Source organism: Clarias gariepinus, chromosome 9 (assembly GCF_024256425.1).
Source record: "Clarias gariepinus isolate MV-2021 ecotype Netherlands chromosome 9, CGAR_prim_01v2, whole genome shotgun sequence".
Lineage (NCBI taxonomy): Eukaryota > Metazoa > Chordata > Actinopteri > Siluriformes > Clariidae > Clarias > Clarias gariepinus.
Window position 1 is genome coordinate 7502862 of NC_071108.1, and position 20113 is coordinate 7522974.

The 20113-nt window shown below is 40.8% G+C and overlaps 1 protein-coding gene across 1 annotated transcript in view; it reads left to right on the forward strand.

Moving 5' to 3' along the window:
- The window catches only part of LOC128529807 (fibrinogen C domain-containing protein 1-like), a 112338-nt gene that overhangs the window by 48095 nt on the left and 44130 nt on the right, over window positions 1-20113 (forward strand). Inside the window, exons 3-4 of the mRNA XM_053503337.1 lie at window positions 2164-2335; window positions 2575-2711. Coding sequence (XP_053359312.1) covers window positions 2164-2335; window positions 2575-2711 — 309 coding nt within the window. The remainder of the gene's footprint in view (window positions 1-2163; window positions 2336-2574; window positions 2712-20113) is intronic.

The following is a 20113-nucleotide window of genomic DNA, read 5'->3' on the forward strand; positions in this document are numbered from 1 at the left end:
GCCTTAAGCGCAAATGTTCCCACGGTATGCTCACTGTCAACTTCACCAGAAAATGGAATTCAAAACATGGCATTTGCACAAGTTTCAACTAACACATACACACACACACACACACACACACACACACACACACTAAACTACAGATTTGTTGTTTTAGGGTTTTATATGTCAAGAGGAAGCAGCAGAGATGATCTTTTATACGTAAAAAAGTTTGCTAACTGGCGATCGGGATTTACACAGGCCACTGTGGCAAAGCTGAATCACAGGACATGATGTTTAAAGCATGAGATGCGTATGATAGAGCACTACAGAGCTTCAGTCCATATTATGGACAGTAGAATCAGAATTCCGCTGCAGCACTCATCTTCAGGAGCACTTTATAACTTTACTTTTGAAAGTTTTTCTTTTCCTTTTAAAAAGTTGCTGTAAAAGGTAATGTCTTGAACGCTGCCGTCATCTAACACTGTGCAGAAATCAATTCCGAACCCTGTGAAATGGCAAAAAAGCAGCAGTGGTCTGTTAAAAGGGGTTTCGAGTTTCCAGTGGCTTATTTTTATTATTATATGATACCAGTATGATCAAGTGTGTGGCAGGAATTTATGTAAGATTTTTTTTTTATTATTATTATTACAATTTGCTCTAATAAAAAAAAAATGGTGGTAAAAAAAATGAAATAATTGATTAAGCTATAGACCAACACATTGAACTAGAGCAAGGAGGCGTGTCTATCAGCTTGTCAGTCATGTGTTTAGATGGTTTGGTTTGGCGCAAACACTGGGCTGGGCAGTGTTCACATCCTCTGGACAGGACAGCGTCTTTGCTGTTACTTACAAGGAACGTTTACGGTTTCTCCTCCCACTACATCAACTCATTACCCTATTACCATAAAGTATTGTAATGTCATGTTCTTGCATAGTCACTTTATCGCTAGTTAGTTTTTTGTTAATTTATGTTGTTAAATAATGTTTGTTCCACCTTGGTCTTGGAGGAACATTGTTTCGTTTCACTTTGTACTACACTGTGTATGGTTGAAATGACAATAAAAGGCTACTTGACTTGACTTGACTTGACTTGACTTGACTCACTCTTAGATGCGATTCAGGATGTGATGCAGCTTGTAGCATGTCTCATATCTTCAGGTTTCCCATTCGGATCCTGAGCTCCATTTACTGTCTTTTGTTCTCACCGTGCCTAAATGTGTCGATTCTTTCGAGTTCTCTGGTTTCCTTCCACCTTCCGGAAAAACATACTGGGAGGCAAACGGGCAACCATACAGTAAATTGCCTCTGGGTGTGAATTTGTGTGTGGATTGTGTCCTTCAATGAGCTGGAATCAATGCCTGGATAGTCCCACCTCCCACTGTGTGTTACAGTACTGCAACACTGCCCGGGAAAAAAAAAGAGGTTAATGAAGGTGAAGGAATTGATGAGAACAGCAGGTTTCTCTTAAATCACTGACTCGGTATGAGATTGATGAGAGAATTACTGTAGGCTACAATCTAAATCAGGTGAAATAATATATAGATGGGCGGCAACGGTGACTTAGGGGTTAGCACTGTCACCTTGCACCTCCAGGGTCCAGATTAGATTCCCGGCTCGGGGTCTGTGTGCATGGAGTGGGTTTCCTCTGTGTACTCCGGTTTTCTCCCACAGTCCAAAAACATGCAGATTAGGCTAATTGGCATTTCCAAATTGCCCGTAGTGTGTGAATGCATGAGTAAATGTTGACCACAGGTCCTGCTATGGTTCTAAAAATGGTCATAAATACACTGGTCACCAGTGGCCTCCCAAAGTTACCACTGGTCTCCACAGTTGGACTAAAGAAGTTTGGATGTACTATATACAGTAGATGAGAGAGAACAGCATTAAACTATGCATGTGTGTTTTGGTTGCAGGGATGCATTAAGAGAAGAATGTACATAAATAAATAAAAATGTAAATGAATAAATGAATGAATGTACATTTTGTATTCATATCGTTTTTTTTAAATCTCTTAACCTTACAGATCGTTTCTTTTCATATTTTTAACATCCTGCAAAAATCTATGATTCCTCTATTAAATATTAAACACTTAACGGATAATAAAGATGTCTCTTGTGCCTGAATAAAAGCAGAAGCTTTCAAGTGTTTTTTTTTTTTTTCCTTTGTTGCGTTCTCACTCCAGCTGTTGTCGGAGACTCAGATCAACATGATGAAGGTTGTGAACTCTCTGCGAGATGTGCTTGACTCCGTGCATAAGGACGGCGGCAGCGAGAGGGGGCTGCTGAAAGCGGATCTGCTTCAGAGGGCTCCGGTGCGCAGCAGTATCCGGCCCAAAGGCTGCTCCAGAGGAGACGGTAATGAAAAACCCTTATTCCCTCGCTGTCTTAAAGTGGCCAGTCGGCCATAATGAGCCTTGCCGCCTTATACCCTGTAGCCTTCCCTTAGGCTCTTCCTTTCTCTTGGCAGTCTCTCTGAGTGACTAATGCTATTCAGAGGCAGCATGTGAAAGAAGACACATGTCATGTCTGCTGTGTTAAGATGATAAATGATAATGTTATGCTTTTTTTTTTTTTTCTCCCTTTTTCTCTCGCAGGCTCCCAACCGAGAGACTGCAGTGATATCTATGCCAGTGGACAGCGCGAAGATGGGATCTATTCTGTGTTTCCTATTCACTTCCCCTCAGGCTTTCAGGTTTACTGTGACATGAGCACTGACGGAGGTGGCTGGACGGTGAGTCATATTCTTGAAAGCCAGGGTTTCCCCTTGTCAAAACCGAATATTCAGCACATTTAGGCTTTTTAACTTTTGAATCGTCTGGACTTTTGCTGCAGGGTAGTGCTTAATGAAGGACAGGAACTGGAACTGAATTGCTTAGTCTCACATATCTTGCAGTCTGTATCTAGTGATCTAGTGTCACTAATATGGACTTAAGTGGGCCATGTGGAAATCCGGCTTAGTTATGGATGGGGTAGCACTATCGCGTAACATGTAAAGGGTTGGGAACTAAAACTCGACTACAGTCTGTGTGTGGAGTGTACATGTTCTTAGTGTGTCTCAGATTGGCATTTTCGAATTGAGGGAACCGGGGTACCTGGGGAAACCATACAAATAACATGCACACAGAGACAGCACTTGAACCTGGTTGAGGTTTAAACCTGAACCCTAAAGGTTCGAGGCGACAGTGCTAACCACTACACCACCGTGCAGAATGGAATTTCCACATTGCACATTGCACAGTGTATGATTGTATATACTACTGTATGTGCTTGTGCTCTGTAATGGCTTGGCACCCTATCCAAGGTTTAACCTGTTTTGTGCCCTAAGTTCCCTTGGATAGGCTCCAGGCCCCCTGCGACCCTACACAGGATAAGCTGTACAGTTGGATGGATGAACGAAAGAAAATGTTAAATATCAGGATTTAGCAGTAGGTGCCCATTTAAATTTAAGTATAGTCATATTGACTAAAGATTATGCCCAAGCCTAATCTCTTCTATTAAAGCATGTGTTTAGATGACACTTTATTTTATTTTATCCAAGGCCATGTGCACTTGACCGAGGGTATTTTTTAAAATCTATTCTTTTCCTGCATGTTTTAGTCTACACGCAAACCAAGTTCACTGAAAATAGACCATATGGAAAACAATGTACAGGGTGAAGATACTTAGAAATTCTTGGAGGAATGGAGAAAGGAAAAAGGGAGGGAAAGAAGTGAGGGTGTGTACATACGGTACCAGAGGCAGTGCCCAGCTTGCATGTGGGCACTCAGCTGGCGAATAATGGCGGCAGGTAGAGTGGCATAGTGGACCCAAATGGGCAGCAGCTCCTGCAGGCTCATCAACGCGGCTCTCGCAGTCGCTGTTAACCGGCCCCGTCCAGCTCTTTTTGGGTGTGGCCACAGATGGAAGTCAAGTGATTGAGCACATTGCATCGCCCTGCTCACGTGCCTCCTTGTTCCCGAACTCTGGACCTTGAGCTAAGATTCCCGGCCACGCGTTTATAGACCAGTACAAGCCTGAGATCCATTACCAATTATCTCCAGCCAGCCTGTCCTTTGTTGCTAATTATTAAAAATAAATCCATTGCAGGGCACACACACAATTTGGGAACGCCAGTTAGTCTAAACTGCATATCTTAAGACTATTGAAGGAAACTGGAGCACCCAGAGGAAACCCACCAAGCACAGGGAGAATATGCACCCTCCAAGTAGTGGGAATTGAACCCAGGCGGGAATCGAACCCGAATCCTGACGATGCAAGGTGACAGAGCTAACCACTAAGCCACCGTGCTGCCTAAACATAAACAGTGAGGAGACCAGGCAAACAACCACCCACAACAGTACAGTCTGGGTGGCGGGAGGTTAAACAGATTAGTGTATCAGTCGGAGAAGTAACCAGAGGGGAACGCTGGAGAAGCCAGAGGAATCTGCTGCTCAGTTTGGTGGGAGCTGTTCACTGTTATCAAGTCATAGTCAAGAAAGAATAATTGCTCGCAACGGTGAATAAGCTGTGAAATTTAGAAAATTCTATTTGGGAAAAATATGTATCTTACAACAATTCATATGAATAACAAGTTTAAGCAAAACTAGTTTGAAACAAAAATAACGCTTATTAAATTCTAATAAGCTTGATTTGGAGTGGTGTGCCACGGTGCTGTCTTGACCTTCTAGTTTGTTCACTTGGTTTGTGAACCGGGACTTAGTATGAAATTTGTCTTGAATAAAGGTGTAAAACTATTTGACATTTGCATGACTTGAACCACAGTGTGGTGCTGAGACTTTAAGCTGAAGTGAAATGTTTGAATAGTGCAAACTCTTAAAGAAAACCCATATATCAGTGAATGTACCGCTTTATCCTGTATACAGGCTTGTGGGGGGTCTGAAGCTTATCCCAGGTGAGTTAGGGCACGAGATGGGGTACACCTTTGATGGGTGCCAGTCCACTTGGGCATGTATTTTATTATGTTGAATGCATTGTAACTTTTTAATAATTATATTCTGCCATTACTCTGCTATCCCAGTGTTGACACCAATAAGTGACAAAGCAACAGGTGACAATTAGTTCCATGAGAAATCCTACACTTACACTAGCAGTGACATGATGTGACAAAACAGCTGGAAGTTATTCAGTTGCAGCGTTAGTTGCAAATGGGAAGTGATGTGGCAGCTCACAGTGGGAGTGAGGAGCACTGATACACCTCCTTGATGTCTGAGAACAAAGTTGTGTTTTCGTCGTTCTCTTTGAGTCCATCATATGTTTAAATCCCGTTTATTATTTATTTTTGTCCTGGTAAATAGCAAAAATAGTGTCTATTTGTAGAAGGTAATGCATCATACATGTGTTTCCTTATGCTGTGGAACAATTATACAGCACTAAACTAGTGGCGGGATCATGGACACCCAAGGTTCACCCAAACCTACGAGGACCAAAAGCCAGCCCGTATGGTCCGATCCCACAAAAGCCAAATCACTGGATGCTGGACACAATATAAAGGAACCAGAACACCCAGTGCACCACAGCCAGGCACACGTACTGTAGGGTCCAGCGGTTTAAAAGCCCTAGGACACCAACCTGGCCTCGAACTCCCCAGATCCCTATTCGACTGGGATGCCCTAGACAAACAAGTCTTATCCACATAGTCCCGACCCTCAACCCACACTGCCAACATCCCTGTGCCATACAGCACAACAATACTCCAGAACCCCTGCACAGCTACGGCCCAAAGGGCCAGAGCCACACTGGTAGCACAAGATGAACACAGAACCTATGTGGTTTTATTCTTAATGCTCTGAATGAAATAGGCTTAGTGTCTTAGTGGTTAGCTCTCTTGCCTTGCACCTCCAGAGTGCCGGTTTGATTCATGGTCAGGTCGATTCCCACCTACAGTATGTGTGCATGTAGTTTGTATGTTCTTCCCTGTTTTGGTCCGTTTTCTCCCACCACAGCCCAAAGACATGCAGATGAAGCTAATTCCAGGCCCTCCACGATCCTGCAGTATAAAGTGGTGTAGACGTTGAAACTATTAAAAAATTCTCAACATCTTCTGACCAATCAAGAATTCTTGTGCACTACTGTGTAAAAGGAACAAAAGAAAGATGAGCCAATCCTTCCTTGTGCAGACGTGAGCGATTCCAAGCTGACAGCAACACATATTTTCTATGTTTGCCCTCTCTATTACATCTGAAAGGGGGACATATTGAACATGAGAGCATTTGCCCCACTCATCCAATCCTGAGCGTATCGTCAGCAGTAGGAGACCGTAGAGGAGGGAGAAAGCTATTTATCTTCGCTGGCCTTCAGCATTTTTCTTTTTCTTTCTTTTTTTTTCTCATTTTTTGATGAGGATGTGGGGCTTGCAGAAACAGATTGAGTTCAGAGAGCAAGAAAAAGAATGGAAAAAGTGAGAAAGGAAAGCAGAAGGTTTGTGGTGGTGGCAGGGAGAAGCGCGATGGTGAAGATTGGAGGTGCGACGGAAAAAAAGGAAGTGAAAATCTTTCATTCTCTATCACTCACACTGTTTGGCTTGCAGCCCCATTCATCACACGCATACAAATAAACTGCTTTCATGCCCTTCTTTTTTTTTTTGTCCTTTCTTCGATTCGTAGCTTATGTTCTCTTGTGTTACTTTATTAATTAAAAAATTCTTTGCACTCCATTTCCATTCCTGCCACATGGAGCGAGAAAGAAAAAGATTAAAACGACAGAGAAAGAAGCACAGAGGGAGGCAGAGATACACAGCAGACATCATACATACACAAAATCTGTCACGCAAAAGGCTCGAAAGAGAAAAAAAAAAACATGGAAATTAGAAAAGAGAAAGGGCTTAGGAAGGATAGGGAGAAAATGCTCAAAAAATCGTTGAAACGGGATATCTCTGTAACGAACAGTGGTTAATTGAAGCAGAAAGCTTTGGTGCCATAATCAGATGTATAAACATCTGTGGCACAGCTGTGACTGTCTGCAATGATTGTCCTCTGTGTCCACAATTATTTTACCCATTTATTTATTTTTTTTTCCCCCTAAAAACTCGATACTGGACATCAACTCGAGTCTGCTGTGATGAGGATCACAAGCTGGTTTGTGTTCCTGTGTAACAGATTTATCGTCATACTTTAAGAGAAACCGATTTTATCTCCATCATGGCCATGCATAAGAAGAATGATTCTGAAAATTACCGAAAGTCTATTCAGCATCACAGCATAAACATAGCCTCAATCTATTTCTCTCTCTACCGCGGCCAAAATGGCAGCGTGTGAATGTTTTGAGTCTGTTTAAGTCTTATGCCCTGCTTTCACTTGGTCTCGTCCCAGCAAATTGCCAGATGAACAGCTCTGGCGAGCGTTCACACATGTACGGGTGCAAGCGCACGTGTGAAAGAGGTTCGTCCTGCTCCTCCGCACAGAACCGGCAAGCAGGCGCTTACTGACAGCACGGGTTTAAAAAGCTTTTTTTAGATCCCGCACAGTCTGTGACGGGCGACAGGGTGTTTGAAAGTATTTGCACTTCATGTTGAGAGCTCAGTGGCTCAAGGACTGTTTTTTTTTCTCAGCACACTGGCACACTGCTTTTTCATCAGGGTGACGCCTGTGCTGAGCTATCCTAATATCCATGTGGGATGCAGCGCTGACATTTGGAGCTTCAAAGCTCATTTAACAATGAGAGTCTCGCAGTTTTTCTGTATCAGTCGCCTTCTGGTGTTTTTTTTTGTCAAATTCTGATCACACAGTGCTTTGCTTTTTTTTTTTTTTTTTTGGTCATTGTGCATGTATCTATATGGTCTTAGATGCATGTAAAGAAATTCTGTAAAATTTTGTAAGTATTTTTTCTTAATGTTAAGCAAGGTCAAAGTGGCTTTGTGGGTTTCCTCTAGATATTCTGGTTTCCACTCACAGTGTAGGCTGATTACCATGAAGAGGTGTACTTGGTCAGCAACAATGTTTAGGTAGGTGGTATGTGTCTAATAACATCCACATGAATCTCACAAATGAGCAGAATACGGTCCGTAGCATCACACTGCCAAAGACGGCTTCTCTCCTTCTCAGAGGCATCCTGGTGCCATCTCTTCCCCGGGTACGTGATGCACACACACACACACACCGCCATCCACATGATGTAAAGGAAAACGGGATTCATCTGTCCAGGCTAATCTTCTTCTATTGCTTCGGGGTTTGGTTCTGATCCTCAGCTGTCCGTGCGTTCTGATTTCTATCAAACACGTTAACTTTTTTTTTTACATTTAACATAATATACATTAACATTTTCAGCCAGTTGTGCTACAGTACACGAGCTCTCCTGTAGGATCAGACCACATGGGTTCTCACTCTCGATTCACTTCAATGAGCTTTGGGTCCCTATGACCCTGTCTCCAGTTCTCCAGTTGTCTTTTTTTGTTAGGTACTTATCATTGCAAACTAGGAACCCCAGGCAAGACCAGCTGTTTTGGAGATGTTCTGACCCAGTCATTTAGCAATAATGATTAGGCTCTTGTCAATGTCACTTAGATTCTTAGACTTGGCCATTTTTCAGTAGGTACACTGTCTGGCCAAAAAAAAAAAATTTTTTACCTTTTTACAATAATATTTGCTTCGCATAAATCAAAGAAAACAGCTTAGGGGAATTGAGTTAAGACCTATCCATCTCATTATTAAGGCCTGGAAGGATAGTGCGGAACTATCAACTTCATGTGGTTCGAAGAAAGAGTCATAAATAGTGATCACTTGAATGCTTTGTAAAGTTGCATTGTATACAGTTAAATACAGAGCATCATCATCCCAAAGGTGTTCTATCGGGATGAGATCAGGTCCAGTCAAGTTCTTCCACACCAAACCCGCTCATCCATGTCTTTATGGACCTTGCTTTGCACTGGTGCGCAGTCATGTTGTAAGAGGAAAAGGTCATCCCCAAACTATTCCCACAAAGCTGGAAGCATTAAATTGTCCAAAATGTCTTGGTATGTTGAAGGATTGAAAGTTCCTTTCAGTGGAACCAAGCGGTCGAGGCCAACTCCTGACAAACAACCCTAATCATAAACTCCCCTCCACCAAACTTTGAAATTAACTCAATGCAGTCAGACAAGTATCATTCTCCTGCGAAACACCAAACCCAGACTCGTCCATTGGATTGCTGGTCAGAGAAGCGTGTTTCATCACTCCAGAGCCTTCACTGCTCTAGAGTCCAGTGGTGGTGTGCCTTACACATCTGCAACTGATGCTTTGCATTGCACTCGGTGATGTACTGTAAGGCTGCTCGGCCATGGAAACCCATTCCATGAAGCTTTTTTTCCACAAAAAAGAAATTGCCTTGCAATCGACACATTTGCAGATTAAATCTAGTGGGAACATCTCAGTTTTTAATTATTCTTTTCCTTGAATTCATTCAAGCTTGCTTTTCTTGGTTGATAACTCAAGCGAGGAGCAGTCTTAAGTTCATGTTAGGTTGCTAGTCAAAGATAATATTAAATATACAGTATGAAGCATTATTTAATCTTTTACGTAGTTGATTTTCTTCTGTGCACACTGATGAGCTCAGAGGAGATTTTCACTATAGAAAAACTTTTTGAGGAATGTAATGTAAGATATACTGTACAGTTCTGTGCAAAATCTTTACTAAAAACTTTTTTATAGATTTTTTTTGGTCTAGAGCTGATTCCCAGCCAGACTCGATTCCCATCTCTGTATGCATGGAGTTTGCATGTGCTTGGTGGGTTTCCTCCCACAGTTCAAAGACCTGCAAATTAGATTAATTTTAAGCGTTTCCAAATTGCCCATATAAGTGTGTGTGTGCTCTGGGATGGATTGGCACCCCGTCCAGGGTGTACCCCACCTAATGCACTAAGCCTCTTGGGATAGGCTCCAGGCCCCCCGCGCCCCTAAATACAGCCTAAAGCGGTAAAGAAGATGAGTGAGTGAGGGATTATTGAGTCAGACCAAAAACTGTTCTGGATAACTGAATAGTAGTATTCCACCACAAACTTAAACATTACAGAAAAAAATATTTGTATGTCAAAAAAAGAAAAGAGCACATTATATAAGTGACTACTTTTTAGACAAAAACAAAATGTAAGATGCTAGATTTTGCATTGCATGCGAAAAAAGAAGCGGGTGCAACAGTCATAGTCCTCAGACGAACAGTGGGTGGTTCTGCATGATGCTCAGTAAAACCTTATTTCCTTCTAAAACTGCACAAAAAGTTACATTTAGGATAATAAAACATTTGCAAACTACTGGAAATTAAAAGTTTATAAAATAGTGATGATCTAGAGAAAGCAGGTTTCAGTAGGAGCATTGCTACAGTACGTGAGCAGATGTACACATCTGTACAGTAAGTGTAGCAGTAACTGAGTTAAGAAGTCTTAGAGGATCAGGCATCAGCTGAACTGGTTCACCTAGAAGTCACTCTGAAAGACAACCTGACATGGACCGCACCCGGAGCAACCGAGGGGGAAATTGCAGCAGAGTGCATGTCTTTCCTATTTGGAAGGGAAAAAGAGCATGTCAAGTGAATGAAATGTATCAATCTAATTTCAATCTAGTCTGAACCTGGAAAGCTTTATACGAGTCCGGCTTCCATTACAGCCTGTCTGTAGGTATCATCTGCTTTGCTCTGCTCTGTCGTTCCTGGTTCTCTAAGTATTGGCGGTATTGTATTACTGTGTGACACAGCCACATTTTGATGGTTTTGGGGAGATAAAAAGAAATGATCATACGATAGGAAAAGTCTTGCCATACATTTTCATTACTTTTTTCCCCATGTCTGTTTTTTTTTCAACAGTGCACAAAAATCTAATTTTCTATTGTATTACATGTACTGTACCTCGTCTTGGCAACCAGCAACTGATTGGTGAATGTTTTGTGTGTGAGCTGACATGTTCAATCCAACTTTAGTTTTTCATTTTCTTTGCCATCACGTTTTGTCCTTTGAATGGATCCTCAAGTGCATTCAACAAAATCATCAAACACTGTGATGAAACTGGCTCTCATGAGGACCGTCCCAGGGAAGGAAGACAAAGAGCTATTTCTGCTGCAGAGGATCACTTTATTGGAATGACCAGCCTCCCAATTTGCAGCATCTCAGATTAGAGCCCACATAAATGCTTTTCGGATTTCATAAAGCAGACATACTGTATCTTACCATCCACTGTTCAGAGTGGACTGCATGAGTCGGGCCTCCATGGTCGAATGGTGGTAAAGAAAGCATTACTTCGGAACAACAAGAGACAGAAAATACTTACCTGGGCCAAGAAACACAATGAATGGACCAGAGATCAGAGAAGAAATGTCCTTTGATCTGATGAATCCAAATTTGAGATTTGTGGTTTTACACGCCATGTCTTCGTTAGACATAGAGAGGGTGAACAGATGGTTACTGAGTTTGTAGTTCCCACTGTAAGACATAGAGGACGAGGTGTGATCTATAATTACACCACCAGTCAAAAATTTGATCACACCTAATTCCATGGTATTTCCTGATGTTTATTTCTCTTCTAAGGCATCCAAAATATGCACAGAATAACTAATATTGGGAAGTTTCTGCTACTTATGCTCTAATCTAAGGTGATGTTAATTGATGATTTTTCTGGGATGGTCTTCATGAGAGACATGATGAGTTTCATGATGGTACTGCACTTGACAATACTGGGCTTGGGACCGGCACTGCATCCAGTGGCTGGGGTTTGGGTACTGGCTGGGAATCGAACCCGAAACACCTACCACTGAGCCAACAGTGCCCATATATATACTGTATATGCACCTCCGGGGTCCAGATTAAATTCCCACCTTGGGGTCTCCCCTTGGTGCTTGGTGGGTTCCCTTTAAGTACTTGAGTACTCCGATTTCCTCCTACAGTCCATAGACATGCGGATTAGTGTGTGACTGGAGATCCTACTATAGTATTGTTGTAAAAATGGGAGTACGTACAATGGTCACCGTTGGCCTCCATGGTCCATGGTTGGACTACAAAGGTTCCTAGATGGGTGGATGAATGGAAGAATGGATTGATGGATATATACATACATTACTCTCTCTCTCTCTCTCTCTCTCTCTCTCCCTCTCTCTCTCGGGAGTTAAATATATATCTAAAGGTAAAGTGCCTCTTATGAAAAATTCACCTTGTCTGTAAAGTGAATTTTTACAAATGCTTGTTCACAAATTTGACCCTGGGTGCTCTCACAAAGTGCTTTTGCATTTATTTCCTTTTTTTTTTTTTTCAACCAGACAAACTTTATGGTAATATTTTGTGATTTATCGATTTTTGTGAAGAAAGACAAGTATTTTGATTCCCAGGAAGAACATATTGTGTTCTTTCATGTGCTCGGTAAAGCAGCGGGCCTTGAGGACATTACTGCTGTCCAACTTCATTATATATCTCCAGGGCCGGTTTCCCGCCGTTACCTTTCAACAGCTCCATTAATCCCAGAAGACATTAAGGAATGAGCTATTTGCATAAATCTGAGAGAAAGAGAGCAATAACAATGTACAGAACTGTAGTGCTCTCCTGGTTCGTTCTTTCTGAACCATTAAGCTCATATTCTCCAACTGTATTTTTCAGGAGTTCCCCCCTCCTGCCAGTTCTTCTTTCTCACTCTCTTGGTAATTAGTTGCAAATTAAAAAGTCAGATTTAATGAAGCCAGTTAACTTGTTGCCAGCTGCATCAAGCACAAGATCACATGGGAATTCAGCATGGTGATGAGAAGCGCCTCATGTCTCTGACATTTGAATAAATGCAAACAGGCAGCCTGCTGAGAAATCTTGTTGAGGGATGACTAAGCCTTCATGATCATGATAATGTGCAGATGTTTCACAAGTTGCTGGAAATTTATTAGCGACTAGCTATCAATAAACAAAATGCACGAAGATGAATATCAAATTGATCCTCAACCAGAGCATGTGGCTTGTAGCTACTGGCGGAAATCATTAATTATTGGATGTGAATCATTGGTGTAATTATCTGTGCATAACTTAAGTGATTAGTGCAATAACAACAATTATTCTTTACAGCATAAGGCAGTGTTTATTTTTTTGCCATTTTTTCATGTACTTTAAAGAACACTCACTGAGGTCTAATTAAGGTCGTGTTCTTTGTCTAAATTGTGCTTTATTAGACGCTTTACTTTTTTTTTTTCAATGGAAAAATCGCATTTTACTTTAACCTGCCAGCATGGGCTGATTTGTTTTGTCCCTTCACAGTTGTGCAGTTGTAACTGCTGATTAATTGTCATATAATTGTGAATAATGATTTCATTTTCTGCCCCATTTCTTTTCTTTTCTATTCACCTTATGGGACTTCACTAAAATATGCACAATATTAGTATAAAGCTACCACAGCCATATATCTACACTGCACACACACACACACACACACTGTGCCTTGCAAGTATTTATAGCCCTATGCATTTCTATAGGTGTGTAAGATACAGTATAATCCTAATTTAAACAGAGTTACTGTATGATCACAAGCACCTACAATATTCTAGTTCAGATCAGAGGTTATTTAATGAGATTAAATAAATATTATATAACATGATCGTTTTGTATGTGCCCTCTATCACATTCTCAACATTAGCTCTGGATGGTACTATATTTGCATCAGTAAATTCCTCATTCTTTATTTCATCCTTTAGTGCAACCCGTTCATGCTCTTTTGAGGATTAAATTAAGGCTTTTTAAATATACACTTCTAGGAAAATATAAGATGTACATTTTCTTTACAATTCTGGGGGTTTATTTAGTAGCTTTCTAGACTACCTACACTTCTCAGTCTTTACTAACTACAGACAGTGTAGGGGTATTTATCTGGGATGGTTCAGACCGGAAGGGCATCTATGTGTTTCTTCCCCAGGCATACTAGAGCTCGTTCAAACTTTGTGTTAATGCCCCAAATATTGTTTATTTAATAATATTATCAATATAATATTATTAATAGCACATTATATAATTGTTAATATGTTTATTATTATTATTATTATTATTATTATTATTATAACAATAATAGTACTAATCTACCATATAATAATAATAATATACCATAATCCACCTGCTCGGCAGGAGCTTAATTACATAGACACTGAAATAGCATTTTTGGAAGATGTGTGAAACAGAGGAAGTTTGAAACGTAAAATTAAATGCTGTTATTATTATTATTATTATTATTATTATTATTATTATTGTACAATTAAATGTTATTATTATTATTATTATTATTATTATTATTATTGTTGTTGTTGTAAAATTAAATGTTATTATTATAATTATTATTATTTTAATGATAATAATAATAATAACATTTAATTTTACATGTGTCAAACTTCGTCTGTTTCACACATCGTCCAAACATGCTATTTCAGTGTCTTTGTAATCGAACACCTGCTGATCCACAACTTCCTATAGGTAATTTTCTTATACGAGGTCACAATAAGAGGAAAAATCTAACTAGCTTTTTAAACTCGACCAGGGCGAAAATGGATGACAAAAAGCAGGGAATTTGTTTCTTGACATTTATGGTCATACACGCACAGTGGAAACCCATCTGAATGTCTATATTAATGTCTATATACTATAATTTTATCTTATATAATTGGTAACCTTTAGCTTATGGATAAATACATTTATATATTTAAACAGAATAAAACTACCACTACCGAACCCACTACCACCACTGTGCCACAAATATTTTTCATTTATTGTTTCATTAATTTATGTCCTGCTCTCTGTGTGTTTTATTACTGCTTGTCCATTGGAATCGTTTTTTAAGAGAAACTTATGTTATACAGATCTGGCAACCGTGGGGACCAGCCTTATTAAAACTAAGTCTTTGTTACAGAAGTCTGTAGTTTATGTCAGATAATGATATGTTCCTTAATCCATAATTATTCACACGCACCTTTTTGTTTAAAGTAGACCTCCTTTTTTTCATTGTGAAATGAATTAAAAATAGGTCCAGCATGTTGAATATGATAGCAAAGAAAGCAGCTTTTTTATACAGCACTAATGATTAATGCAGCTACAGTAAAAGAACAGTGACAAGTCTGTGCTAAGCTCGAGACTCGGAGTGTAAAGCAGCGTAAGCTAGAACCATTTAATAATGGCATGGAGATAAAACAGTCTGACTAAATAATGCCTTCTGTAGATAGTGAAAGCTCTTTTAAAAGCCATATAAAAGCATGGAGGAGTATGATACACTAATTATAACTGCCCTTAAACAAGATTTACAAATTCATTCATTCATTCATTCATTGCTTTTCAGTAATTTTTTTTTTTATGATGCAAGATGGGAGACTCGTGTAGCATTAGAAATATTAACATTATATCTAATTACTCACTCATTAGATTAAAAAGCAAGTATTACATGTACAATAGTGAAACTGTTTAGTTAGTGATGCACAATTAATTAACATAAAAAAATCACAATTAATTGCATTAAAAATGTAAGAGGGAATTTATCACAATTTATTACAGGTAATATACACTCACCTAAAGGATTATTAGGAACACCATACTAATACCAAATTTCTGACCATTTGAATGTCTCAACAGAAATCGAGACTCATCAGACCAGGCAACATTTTTCCAGTCTTCAGCTGTCCAATTTTGGTGATCTCGTGCACATTGTAGCCTCTTTTTCCTATTTGTAGTGGAGATGAGTGGTACCCGGTGGGGTCTTCTGCTGTTGTAGTCCATCCGCCTCAAGGTTGTGCGTGTTGTGGCTTCACAAATGCTTTGCTGCATACCTCGGATGTAACGAGTGGTTATTTCAGTCAAAGTTGCTCTTCTATCAGCTTGAATCAGTCGGCCCGTTCTCCTCTGACCTCTAGCGTCAACAAGGCATTTTCGCCTGCAGGACTGCCGCATACTGGATGTTTTTCCCTTTTCACACCATTCTTTGTAAACCCTGGAAATGGTTGTGTGTGAAAATCCCAGTAACTGAGCAGATTGTGAAATACTCAGACCGGCCCGTCTGGCACCAACAACCATGCCACGCTCAAAATTGCTTAAATCACCTTTCTTTCCCATTCTGATATTCAGTTTGGAGTTCAGGAGATTGTCTTGACCAGGACCACACCCCTAAATGCATTGAAGCAACTGCCATGTGATTGGTTGATTAGATAATTGCATTAATGAGAAATTAAACAGGTGTTCCTAATAATCCTTTAGGTGAGTGTACACACAGTCTGCAATTTATGTAAAGTTAATTAATAATCTATGTTTATTTTTTTATAATTTTAAGGTGATAAATAAATATTGGCAAACATCCTTTTAATGAGATAATTTGTCATCTGGCGTTACCCTAGATAAATACGTTTAAATGCTAAATAATAAATTTTAATAGTTTAATATCACAGTTCGTTGTTGTTGTTTATTGCTTTATTTGGAGTTATTAGTTTTTATTTTAGTTTTTTACAAAAATCTTTACGTTTTATTAGTGTCTTTTTTATAATCTGTTCCTATGTCTGCAGTTTGGGATTGAATTATACAGCACTTTGGTCAACTGTGTTTTGTTTAAATGTGCTTTATAAACAAATTTGACTTGTTTATAATAATACAGATTAGTTTCGTTATTTTGAAAAAAAAAATCTAACGAAAAAAAAAAACTAATTTTAGTGAAATCAAGTAAATACACAATTGAGCTACAGTTTAAGCTGTAGTATGGTGGTATTATTCGACCTGAGATAATATCATACCCAGATGGATTTATTTGGCTTGGTTTGTGTCAAAGTCGGTAGGGATTCAACACTACATAGGGGGATTTATGAATATGCATGCAATAATTTGAGTGAGTGAAAATACAATTATTTAGCGCTCAAAAGAGTTTTTTGCTCGGGAAATTGGTCTAGACATAACATCATACAGCGGCACTAATGTTTCACATATGTGTAGAACCATAGGGAGGGATCCATACGGTTCACAGATTAAGCCGTTATGCCAATATCGATAAAGGACTGACTCCTTCAGCTGGTTTCTTACCCAGGTCTTTGAAAGAACTTACAAACAAGGCAAGATTACAATATAAATTTTTAAAAATGACACCCAAATCCAAATCTGCTGCAAGTCCTGCAGCTCCATGTCCAAATCCATCCCAAACATTCTATTCACTCTGCACTCTATCACTCACTATAACAGTTCATTAATGTCATGTTTGATTAGCCTTTTTTCCTTAATTTTATGATTTTTTTTTTTGTCATCACCATTCACGTTGTGTCAAGTGTTGTTACATTTTGGCATTATTTTTGCATTTAGCTTGCATCCAACGCTTGCATTTCAAATACATCTGTGTTAACAGAAACTCAAAAACAAAATATGAACCACACTGTGCTCTGAGAGAGGGAATCCATGACACTGTACGTGTTTTCATGGTTTTCCCAGTGTTCCTTTTATGCACACCTGTTCTATTTTCCCCCTGTTGTGATATTCAGATGGAGTTTAGCTAGTTTTTGTAGTGTTTTTAGATCCTAATTCCCCCTTTCTTGCTGTGTTTGCTTGATTGATTGACGTCTGCGTTTTTTAATACTTCAACTCTGGTCCACACTGTTTTTGACCTCTACTGTCAGATTTTCACTTACTCACTCACGGTCTATACCGCTTTGTTCTCTATACAGGATTGTGTGTGTGTGTGTGTGTGTGTGTGTTGATTTAGGGCATGAGGTAGGGTACAACCTGGACAGGGTGCCAATCCATCGCAGGGCACACACACACACACAAACTCACATGCACACACTATCAGCAATTTGTGAGCGCCATTTAGCCTAATCTGCATGGAGTACCTGGTGGAAACTCACCAAGCATTGGGAGTTCCCTTTCAAAGGCTACACTCGATGCTGCGTGAAAACGCTATGGGAACATCTTGTCATGTTGCCGGTTGTGAAGCATGTGTGTACCAAACACGCCAAATTTTTGGCTTTTATAACCTCGGTCAGGTGACGTCATCTGATAGGACGCACCTGCAGGTTATAAATAGGAGTGAACCAGAAACATTCCTCAGATTCTTGTCTTCACCTAGTTGTGAGCGTGTGTGTCTAACCAGCAAAAATAAGTGTTTAAATTACCGATAATGGCAGAGTTTTAAATGAGATGTCCCTCCGTGTGTATAATCCATATCCGAGGGCGATCTCTACACTTTACGCATTCCTGGGGCTTAAACTCGTGCATCCGGCAGAGCAGTGAGAGACGGACTTAAAACTCCTTTCTTTCGCGTTCTCATCGGATCGGGAAATCCCTCTGTCCGCTCGCAAGCGCGCGCTGCGCTACTTGTGAATGGGCAAGGATAAACATCCTCTCTTGCTTCCGCGGAGATGGTAATAGGCTCTAAGCACTTAAAAATAAATAAATAAAAACATAGACGGCCGGGGGCGGAGCCTCAACGACGCTCTCTCCCCTTTTCTTAGCAATCTCCATATGAGTTAACCCTTTCATGGAGTAAGCTGTATTCATCCCGTGTTTTCCTGCCATCAACTTATTTATTTATTTAAATATAATTGAGGTAGAAACGCGGAGTTATATGATGACACCCAGATAGAAGAGACGCTTCCAGGCTATCTCTCTTCTGGGACATCATCCTTCCTGAAAAGCTATTACTTCCTTTCAAGCTGTGTAGACTTTTATCTTCCCTGGAGGGAAAAGCTTTTCAGGCAGCAGGTCAGGTTGTCGCATTGCACACCATGGCGGTTTTGCACGCCTACCAGGCTGACCTGCTGAGAGACTTGAGTACTGGCGGGGCTCTGCAAGGTAAGGCGTATTGGATTTACGCCGGGCCACAGACTTGTCTCTTCGTGCAACAAAGCAGACGGCTTGTGCTATCGGCCGTTTTATGGCTGCGATGGTCTCCGCGGAGAGGCACTTGTGTTTGAATCTCAGGGGCATCAAGGAGAAGGATCGTGTATTCCTCCTCAATGCCCCATCTCGCCTCCCGGCCTACTTGGCGATGTCGCTAACTCGGTCGCCACTAGGTTCATGAGGCGAAGTTATATAACAAGCCTTCGGGAAATTCCTTCTCCGCCTTGCTCAAGAGTCGGGACTGTCGGCCACCCAGTCTCGACTGGGTCTGACTGTTGCGAGGCATGAAACACACAAGGAGAGTGTTTTTGAGCTGGGCACCCCCTCGCAAGATTGGGGTGCGTCACGCAATCCGCCTCACAAGAGGTCAGACTGGCATATTGTCTTCACAAAGAAGCCCTGAGGTTCATGTGCCCAGGACCGTGGGGGGTGGCCCCCCAATGGGGAGAGGCACGCAGAATTCCTTTTAAAGAATGAAGTGTTCTCCCTGGCACCCCCAGGAGGTTGGTGTTCTTGCTCCGCCACCACTGGTGTTTCGGGCAACTCCAGTCTCCAATAAAATGTTAGTTCTTCTGGTTTTTCCTGCCGTGTTTCAGGATGCCGAACATCTAACATCCCCCCCGTTTAACCAAGCCGCTGAGCTTTGCCCCTTTCTGAGAAACTGGCAGCGTGGAAGCTACTGCCAATTATATATCCTTGGGCACTAAGCACTGTACAGAGAAACTACAGGATTCAGTTCTCACATCACCCTTTGCGTTTTAATGGCGTGGTCTCCACTTCCATGAAACCGGAAAGTGCAAGAGAAACGGGGGGCTACGTCCAATTTTTTAGATTTTGCGGGCTTTACCGCTATCAAAAAATAAATCAATGGAAATATTGCCACAACACAGGAGGTTCCTGAGGTTCGCTTTCGGGGGCGAAGCTTACCAGTATCGGGTCCTTCCATTTGGTCTAGCTTTTTCACCCGCACATACACAAAATACATGGATGTAGTTCTGGCTCTTACGACTTCAGAGCATCCGTATTGAATTACATGACTGGCTGGCCCAGTCTCAGTAGCTAGCGCTTCGACATCAGCATGTCGTTCTAGCCAATCTTTGTTTCCTAGGATTAAGATCCAATGCCATGAAAGCATGCTCTTTCCTGTTTAGAGGACAACATTTTTGGGTGTCACATGGAATTTGAGCGTAAGCGGGCACAGCTGTCTCCCGCTCGTGTCGAATCCATTCTCAACACCGTCAAGGAAATCAAGCTAGACCAGAAAGTGACCATCACTTTCAGAGATCTTAGCTCTCATGGCAGCTGTATCCACGGTGACACCTTTGGACCTTCTGCACATGAGAGCATTTTAGTTGTGGCTAAGAACCAGGG